Consider the following 9,913-nt stretch of genomic DNA (forward strand, 5'->3'; position numbering starts at 1 on the left):
CAACCTGCTTTAACGCCTTTATTGCTGGAATAGCACAAGTAGGTGAAGGCACTTGCTCGCTTTTGCTGCTATTTATTATTGCCTGTGGTTGAAATAATGGTAGCACAGCCTTCTTTGTAGCAAAATAATGGCTGAATGAGGTAATCCTATGTCAGCAATGAAGAGAGACGGGGAAGACTGATAGGTGATCAGAATCTGAATTTATTGTGCACTACCAATGCTTATATACTGTTTTAGGAAGACTCGTAACATTTACTACAATGATTAGGTTAAAATCACAAGCTCATGCATATTACAACATCTCTTGCTTGCAGAGTTTAATGAAATTTTCTTTTTCTGGTAAACTAGTCTGATTGAATCCTCTTTTAATCCTCAAACTTCTGTTTGCTCTTGCCAAGGCATCCTATTATCAAATCTCTTATGCTAACCAGGTCCAAAGTCCATCATCTGTCTTGTGTCCCAATATCTCAACAAACCTACTTAAAACTTCAACACATTTTCAGCTTGTGAAGGAATTTCTTTCCACTGGTAATCTAAAGTTGCTGCATCACTGGCAGAGAGATTATAGTTTTGTGTGCAGGGAGACATGCAAATACTACCACTGTATGAAAAATTAGAGACTGCTTCTAACCTCTGCCTTCTTTCATTAGCCTTTGAATGCCTTACTTTCCTCATGAATACTTCCTCCTTTCTTCTTCAGGAGGACCTGGTCTTTTTTTGTTTCCCTAAGGAAGAAGAGTTTCCCTATGGAAGAAGAGTTCACAGTTTGTGAACTCTTCAACATTCTTCACTTTGCAGGAGGCTCATTTTTCTTCCTTACAGTGCGCCAGGACTTTCTGTTCTCCCTTTCCTAGGGAGTGCTATTGCCATTATGAACTTTTGCCTATATTGCTTTGATAAATGACCAAGCACATCCTTGCCTTGTGCCTTCCTTCTACACCTTGTAAGGAAGACCATAATTTTCTACCTCACAAGGCTTTTCTAAAGCTCAGTTAATTCCCACTGATAGAGTAGTGGGTGGTAATGGTCTGAAAAATGTTTTGCACTTGCAGAACATTCTTATTTGCAGTGGAGCATCATCATCACTTCAGTGCTTTTTCCTCATCACAGTCTCTCATAAAGAATTACCTTAGGGGACAAAGAGGGCTGTGTTTTCAGATGTCCTCTGTAACATTCAAACATTGCTCAAAGGTATCCTTGTCTCTTCTGGATCTGCAGATCTTACCAAGATTTTCTGGTTCATGCCTTGGAATCAGTGATTTTTCAAAGTTAAATGTGATGTTGATAGTTGGATAAACTTTCACAGCTGGGGAGATGTCAGGAAGCGGAATAGATGGTGTTAATGCAAACTGGGTAACTGCAAATGCATTGGGTTCCATTGTCCCAGAGCACCGTGGCTCTGTGTTAATCATCTTTCGTTTGTGCAGTTTTAAATTAAAGAGTGTAAAAGCAGATTCAGACCTTTTGCTCTTGTATTGAGCATCTGGAAGTGGCAGTTCAGATCAGGGCAGCATCTTCCACATTTGTATTCCAAGTGTTTTCCAAGTTTGGAAGTCCAAATTTCAGTGATTGTAATTGGACTGATTTTTAGAAGTACTCCTTACTGCAACTGTAAATACCAGCCCCTGCCTTTCTCTTCCACCTTTAAAATGTCTTGTGTGAGCCAAATTCACCATTTGTGTTTAAAAGCTTTATAACTGAATCCTGGTTCCTCCGATGTCAAAAGGAGTTTGAGAGCTTCAGCAGTCCAGGGTTTTTCTGTGTGCAGCAGACATCAACTTTATTTTGTATTTTGGGATAATTCTTTTCTTAGCTGTAGGGCTCTTTTGTGTTTGGAATCACCTTTTCTGCAAGAGAAATGCCGTTTGGAATCCGAAGATGTGTTTGCAGAGTGAAAACTTAGTACTGAGCTCTTAAGAGATCTATTTCAGTTGCTCTTCTTTCCCAAAGCCATAAATACTTGCTTTACCCCGTGAGCTCCACAAAGGTTGGGATTAAGTTTGCTTGCCGTTTCGCTGATTTTGATTCCAAGATTGTTTCGAGCGGAGAGTTCGATTAAAAAAAAACCACCAAAACCCCAAAATCAAATTTCTCAGTATTTTTCACCGTGAACTCCGATTGTTCTGGGCTCCGTAAGCCCGGGTTGCTCTGCAGTGGCGGTGTTTGCCCGCGCAGTGGCGCTGTTGCGCAGCGTGTTGTCCCGGCGCGGACTCCGCTCCGCCTCTCCCGCGGCCTTTATTCCTTTTTTATTCCTTTATTTATTCCTTTATTCCTCTATTCCTTCGTTCCTTCATTCCTTATTTTCCTACGGCAGCTTGGAAAATGGCTCTGCTCAGCGGCAGGCATGTTTGCGTTACGGGATGTGCTCCGTTAGGCAGCGCTCTGCCTGCTTTGTGTGGATGAGCTTGTCCTGCCCGTGCTGTGTAACTCTCGCTCCCTGGGGGAACGCGGCATTACGGGGTAGGACCGAATTTGGTGATTATAAATCATATATTCGACTGGGTCACCCTACATGGATACACACGGGATTCATCTATTCAGCTCTACACAAGTATTTGAGACAGCTGCGCATCAAACTGGAGAATTTTACAGGGAAAAACTTCTAGTTGGCTTGTTCAGGAGAGAACTTGAGACCACGAGTTTAGTTTTTGTAAATTAGTCTCTTCTGCTTGTTCTAATAAAACTAAACAAAAGAAGCATAGACGGTCTGTTTAGATGTAGGGAGCTGCTGATAAAATTTAGTAAGTCTGCTGAAACTGCAGGGGCATGTTAGATCTTGGGAGTTGTGCTGGAGCTGCCTTGGCCTGTTGCTGCACCTTCCTGGGTGTCAACGAGCACAGGGCAGCATCAGACACAAGGGCTTTGTGGAGCCTTGTTATGGTCTATTTAACTGCTGATTCAGCATGTGTGATTTTAAAAATAGCTCATGTTGGAAGATTGATAGGAAGATGATGAAAAATGGCATTGCAGTTTCAAGTGAAACACAGTTGTGCCAGGGTAGTGGGAATATATGGCTTCACTGCACTTCTGAATCACTCCTAGGATTCAAACAACTGGCCCCAAATAGCATGGTGCTCTTCAAAGGTCATGATGGAGGCAAGGCATGTGGCTAACAGTGATCGCAGCAACCTGTCTGCAGCGACACCACTACTTTAGATTGATGAGCATTTTATTTAGAGAGAGATAATTTTCATTTGCTTTATTCTTGGATCCTTTAGGATTTGTGTGCATAAACTTCCTGGATAACATAGTAGACACTCTTACCTTTGGTGGAGAGTGGAAACCTAGTGTCGTTACCTGATTCCAGAACCTGGGGCTTAAAAATCCTAATGCCTAATGTTGCGAGCCTATTCAGAAAAAAAAAAAGAAAACTGCCGGTACAATGTTAAAATGTTAATACAAAACTTCCAAATAACCAAACTACTCAACCCCCAAAACTCAAAGGTTCCTCCTGTTAAACATGGGACATACATGATATGGTTTTGTGTATTGAAGCATGACCAACTTGTGCCATAATACAAGGCTATTTCAGCATAATATATTTTATGAACTTGCCAGTGTATCTTAAAATTTAAACTGTGCTGGGTGAAAGAACACATTTTCTTTGTTTCATTCTGCCTATCTGGCTAAAATGAGAAGGTGGCAAGCTAGCAAAAAGCTTCTAAATGGTAGTGAGATTTCCTTAAAACTGTTGATTTCCTTTCACTTACCTAATACCTCAACTGTATTAATTATTTTGTTTTTTAACATCAGTGGGTTTGATTTTGGTGAGGTAACTCCTGTGTTCCTTTCAGGTGATGGACTATAACATCAACCTGGGAAAGCACCTTCTTCCCTTGGTGGTGCAGGTGTTGAAATATTGCACTTGTCCTCAGCTAAGGCATTACTTTCAGCAGCCTCCTCGCTGCTCCCTCTGGTCCCTCAAGCCTCACATTCGGCAGATGTGGTTAAAGGCTTTGCTTGTTATTCTATACAAGGTGAGTGGTCTTAACAAGACACTATCCACAGAAAAATTTACACTTCAATTTGAAATTTGTTACAGGGAACACCTAAATGTATTGCAAGTGAATGGAACTGTAAAGGACAATTTTCTTTGCTATACTTACTGCATTTAATTTCAGTGTTTGAAGTAGTTGGAATTTAGTCTGTGCTTCTGACTACCTTTGTGCTTCTTCAGTCTTTATTGTCTTTCAAGTGTTTACTTGAGAGAGGAAACTTTACTGGACAAAGGAAGATATTGATAATAAAATAGGAAAATGATGTATGAAATTCCAGTGAGGAGTATTTTGAGTAACTTAGAATTAGCTTAAAAAAAGACCTAAGTAGTGACTTTAAATGGAGGAATGTGTCAGTTTAGCAGTTTGTATTCTTTAGTTAATGCTGTTAAATGCTGTTAAAATGTAATGCGTTTTTGCACTGAAATGGAGCTACAAATACTTTTGATATGCTTAACAGATTTCTAGCAGGTCTATAGGGTGTACAAGGAAATGCAGACACTAGATGTTATTAATACAGACTTTTAATATTTTATTAAAATAATTCTGTGTACAAAGCTGACAAGAGTCCTGCTTCTCATGATATATTTGGAAATATAGTCAAGGGAAGGCAAGTATAGTCAAGGGAAGGCAAAGGGCATCCAGCTGACAATATTATTGTAATTTTTCTGTTTTACTACCTAAATGTTTACCCAAGGAGAAAAGTTAGTTTTTAAGCTGAAGTTTTTCTCTTTTGCTGAACAGTACCCCTACAGAGACTGTGAAATCAGCAAGATTGTACTTCACCTAATCCACATCACAGTCAATACCCTCAACGCTCAGTATCACAGCTGCAAGCCCCATGCAACTGCTGGTCCTTTGTATAGTGACAACAGTAACATAAGCCGATACAGTGAAAAGGAGAAAGGTACTTTTAACACTCTGATTTGTATGAGACCTGTTGATTTAATTCACTAAGTCTTGCAGATGTTGTAGAATGGTAAATATGGTCTGAGCTTTAGAAGATAATATTTGTAATTGAGTCTGAAGTGGGACTTACCTGACCAGGGTAGCAAAGTATAGTAAAAGAGGTTCTCAGCTGCTCCGTAGGCTGAGCATAGCACAGTGGTCTCACATCTCCCAGGGGAGCGTATCTCACACTCAGTCACCATGCCTGGATAGTTCTTGGCCTTTCTTAAGGCAGTGCTAGCTGATCCTACATCACACAAGGTGTGCAACCAGCGTGACACCACATTCTGATTTAACTTTGTAATAACATGAAATCATAGCAAATACTGATACTGAAAAGACTATGAATCCAGGCTGTAGTTTGCTTTACTCTTTAAAGGAGCTGAAGTTTACAAGGTTAATGCAAATGTGTAGGTGGATATCTAAAGGCAAAAGAATGGTTCAATACTTTGTGTCTGATGGTGAGCTCTGTATGTGCTTGCTAGGTGTAGCAGAGGTACTGTGATGATGTGAACTGGTGTAAGCTTGGGGCTTCAAATGCCATGGTGTCACTGAGTAGAATTCCTTAAGTTTGTGAAGTTAGTTACATAAGTGTTAATGATTAACATGTTCTTTTAACATTCTGTAGCCTTCTTTCAGCTATTTTGCCTTTTAGCTGCTTATTTAGTTTACATCTTCCTTCTCAAATAGTCTTTGTAGTATGCAGAAAACTCTTCTGAAGAAATATCCAAGAAACTCTCTTGTTTTCATTTCAGTACCTTTTCCTATTTTGCTGCTTGTTGCTTGTGAAAAGATGTACAGCAAAACAAGAGCACAACATTTTGTTTACCTGAACACCCTATTACTCTGCTCTAGCAAATTCAATCAGTCTTAATGTGGATTTAAACTACATATTGCATAACCTCACTCGGTTGGACATTTTGTGTTGCTAGTGGAGGGCTAAGAGACAGCTGTGGCCTTACTATGAATTTGTCTTTGTTTTGAGACAAATTAATGACTTAATTCATAATGACTTACTAATGCATTTATAAAGTACATTAACTTTCTGGATTGATTCTGTGACATTTTAAAGACAAATTGAGGTGCCCAAGTGCCCAGCTTGTCCAATACTGGTTCCCTGGGTGGCCTTGTGTCTCACGTCAGCATTGTTTCCTTATGTTTATGGTAAGGAGAATAATATTTACTTGCTTTCCAAAGCTGTTGTGAAGGGATTTGGACTGCACAGAGGTAAAGGACCATAAATGGGCAAATTTTACTCTGTAAATATTGACTTAACGACAGAGCTTGTTCTCCTCCTTTGTGGAAGGGCTGCAGAAAAAGGAGGATGTAGAAAAGTTTTCTTTCACCTGCAAAAAGCAGCAAATACAATTCCCCAGGGACTTGGAAAGTTGAAGCCTTTCCCACCTTTTTCTAAAGAGACTTGTTTAATCACTGGTCAGGTTGTGTGTGTGTGTTGCTGTCATCATCAGAGGTGGTGTTTAGATAGTGAACAGATGAGGATTTTGTTGTCAGGCAGCAAGAATTCATATGCTGAAGATGAATTTCCCCTGTATTGAATTTTTTTCCTAATTTTTCTGCCAAACTTTGTTGTGGGGATCAAGTGTACAGACTGCTGTGAAACTGATGCTAGATCTTGTGACAAAAAGCATTTGTTAGTAAGGAGAAGAAGAAGTTATACATAGGACATGACATGACATTAAAAGTGATCTCCTAACTTATTAAAGCCAATTGCTGTAGAAATTCTTACTATCAACCTTGATTAATTTTTCTGGATTCATCATTTCAATCAGGTATCTTGTCCCTGATGCCTTTAGGTGGCAGTTTCATAGCTTCACAAGTGTTAGCACCTTCCCAGAAATTTCAGAACTGAAGATACTTATGTCTCATTTAAGTCTTTAGTTTTTATCCATTCTAGCCCTTTGACTTACTTGCCCCTTCACTCCTAGACACCAAATGCATTTCCTCTCCATGTTTGCTTGCTACAATAAACAAGGCCAACTTTGTCTTTCTTTTGAATGCTCTGTTTTTTTTTATTGTCCCAGTAGTGTTTCTTATTTCCTTGGAGATGAATCACTGGACGTAGAATAACAGAATGATTCCACATGATAGATTTTTTATTTTTTAATTTCTGTTTTGTTTTTAATAGCTGTTTCATAAGATGATATGGCTTTTTTTTAATAGATAAATAGATTTGGATCTTTCTTTTTCTTTGCCATTTTTGTCTGGCTGTTCTCAAATCAGGGCATAATGTTTTACTGTTACTACTTAGATCAGTAATTTCATAATTCATATTTTTAGGTCTTATTCTATTAGTGTTACCATTATCAGCTTCCCAAGATTATCTATTTCTTCCTTTTTTACTTTCTTATTTTGCTGGTTCATTCCTTACCTTGTGGTTCTTTCACTAATTTCCATTTTCTTCAATTTACCATTTCTCATTGAGCACTACAGAAGTTGTTTGCTCAAGTCGGTGTCCCAATCTAGTGTATATCTTCCATCTAAAGAATCTGTATTATTATTGGTAGAGAAGATCACCTTAAAATGGTGAAAGCTTTGTTATGCTTTTGCTGCACTATAACCCATTTTTCATTTCTCTCAGACCTTAACTCAAGATGTAATAAGAATGACAAAGTTAAAGCAGGGATACAAATTTTCTAGCAAACTTCATTTTTCAATTCAGGTTTAATTGACACTAGCTGAGGTTTTGTTACACAGACAGCTTTTCATTCAAGAAATTGCTCCCTCTTAAGAGTAATGTTTTTTTCTTTCTCAGCAGAGGAAGACAGTGTTTTTGATGAATCTGATATTCATGATACACCAACTGGACCTTGCAATAAAGAGTCTCAAACTTTCTTTGCAAGACTGAAAAGAATTGGTGGCAGCAAAATGGTGAAATATCAACCAGTTGAGATGAATGCTCAGAGAAGTATGAATTGTTTTGTTGGTATAAACACATGCAGAAATACAATTTCCTACTCTTAGTTTCAACCTACCAACTTTCTTTGTAGAGTTTGTTGCACTGGCTAATTTTAATGTAACTACTGTGTCTTACTCTGAAGAACAGTCATTTCCCTGAAAAAGTTATCTTTCAGGAATCTCAAAGTAGGCACTCCAGAGTAAAAATACCTAAAATCAGCAGTTGTTTTTTGAAATATTAAACTCTTCTGAATTAAAAAAAAACAATTGAGAGGATTTTTTTGAATTTTCTTTAACCATTGGGTTGAAGACCTTTCACTTAAATTATTTTTTATGAGAAATTGATTTTGTTGATTAGGTGGGACTCTATGGTAAGCAAATTTGTTTTTTCAGCTGCAAATTTTATGGTTTTCCATTGGCAAAAATGGGGTTTTCAAAACCAAATTTTTAAAATTTTATTTCAAATTTAGGTATCTGGAATCAATAGAAAAAAAAGTTGAAGCAATTTTCACTACCACCCACCTGCCTGGGTTTTTTTTCATTTTAGGTGTTTGCAGAGGGAGGGGAAGTGATTCTGACTGGAGAGAACACTTAAACTTCTATCACTGTTTTTTTCTGCATGGTGATTTGTATGTGAAGTGTTTTGAAATATAGAGATATTAATGATTAGGAATATCCTATTTTATGTGAAAATATATAATTCAAAATAACACCAACAGTGATAATCTTTGAAAATGTTCTCAATGAGTGTGTTCACATAGCAAAATACCAGTGCAGTGGCAGTGCCAGCGGGTGCCGGTGTGCTCACTGCCCTCCTCCCCAGCAGAGGAGGGAGGACTGGGTGCTTGATAACTGCTGGACCCTGCTGGGTTCTAGGATCACCAGGGAGAATTCTCTGATCTCAGGCTTGTGCTGCAATATCCTCATTGCTAATACTACCCTTGCTTCTTGAATCAGAAGCATTCATTTTAAGGCTGTTCTGCTGCAGTAAACAATAGGTATACTACATGCAGCCATCCCAAGTATCTGTGGAAATTACATGCCTATGACACCTCCTTTCGATGCACAAGGTTGAACAGTCTATCTTCATGTACATCTGTCCAGGATGAATAGACTTTGGACAGCATTTGGGTAAACTCTACTATCCAAATAGCACGTGTTTGTTATTATTTGTTGTAAAAATCCATGTAATTTGGTTCTGAGGTTAAAACAAAATGTAGGCAATTTTGACTAATACTGCGTTTGTATTTAAAATGTCAGTCATGTTGAATTGTGATATAAAGATGAAGGTATCTGCCAAAAGTCTCCAACTGAGGTAGTATTAGCTTTTTCTGTTTTGATCAGGTGAAATAGAGCTGGCTGAATATAGAGAGACGGGGGCCTTACAAGACAGTATTCTACGCTGTGTGAGAGAAGAAAGCATTCAGAAAAAAAAACTGCGCTCTCTAAAACAAAAATCTCTTGATATAGGGAACGCAGACTCCCTGCTGTTCTCGCTAGACGAACACCGCAGGAAGTCCTGCATAGACCGGTGTGAGCTAGACAAGCCTCCTGTCCCTGCCACACACAGGCACAGCGACTATGGACGCTCTCGGCAGAACTCTTCCACTAAAGCCGAAAATATAGACACACAAGAAAGCCTTCCTCATACAGAGAGCTTCCAGGAAACCAAAAGACCTGTCATACCAGAGGTTAGGCTAAATTGCATGGAGACCTATGAAGTGAAAGTGGACTCCCCAGTTAAAGCTGCTGATCCCAAGGAAGATTTAGATCTGATAGATTTGTCCTCCGATTCAACGTCAGGTCCTGAAAAACATTCAGTGCTCTCCACTTCGGACAGTGACTCTTTAGTCTTTGAACCACTTCCTCCCCTTAGAATAGTGGAGAGTGATGAAGAAGAAGAAGCAACAAACCCGCTCAATGATGAGGTCTCTGGCAAAACTGCTATTTCATCTCCCTCAACTCCTATCAATGTGTCTGCACTCAGCCTCAGCACAACTCCGCTGGTGCAGTTCAGCATTGAAGATTGCTCCAAAGACTTTAGTTCTAAGGAT

At 38.9% G+C, this 9,913-nt stretch overlaps 1 protein-coding gene across 1 annotated transcript in view; it reads left to right on the plus strand.

Annotated features, from left to right (window-relative positions):
* UNC79 (unc-79 homolog, NALCN channel complex subunit) overlaps positions 1–9,913 on the plus strand; it is a 106,975-nt gene that overhangs the window by 49,790 nt on the left and 47,272 nt on the right. Inside the window, 5 exon segments of the mRNA XM_031066324.1 lie at positions 1–38; positions 3,795–3,977; positions 4,740–4,902; positions 7,720–7,869; positions 9,204–9,913. The exon segment at positions 1–38 is cut by the window's left edge and continues 61 nt beyond it; the exon segment at positions 9,204–9,913 is cut by the window's right edge and continues 14 nt beyond it. Coding sequence (XP_030922184.1) covers positions 1–38; positions 3,795–3,977; positions 4,740–4,902; positions 7,720–7,869; positions 9,204–9,913 — 1,244 coding nt within the window.

Source organism: Geospiza fortis, unplaced genomic scaffold (assembly GCF_000277835.1).
Source record: "Geospiza fortis unplaced genomic scaffold, GeoFor_1.0 scaffold23, whole genome shotgun sequence".
Taxonomy (NCBI): Eukaryota; Metazoa; Chordata; class Aves; order Passeriformes; family Thraupidae; genus Geospiza; species Geospiza fortis.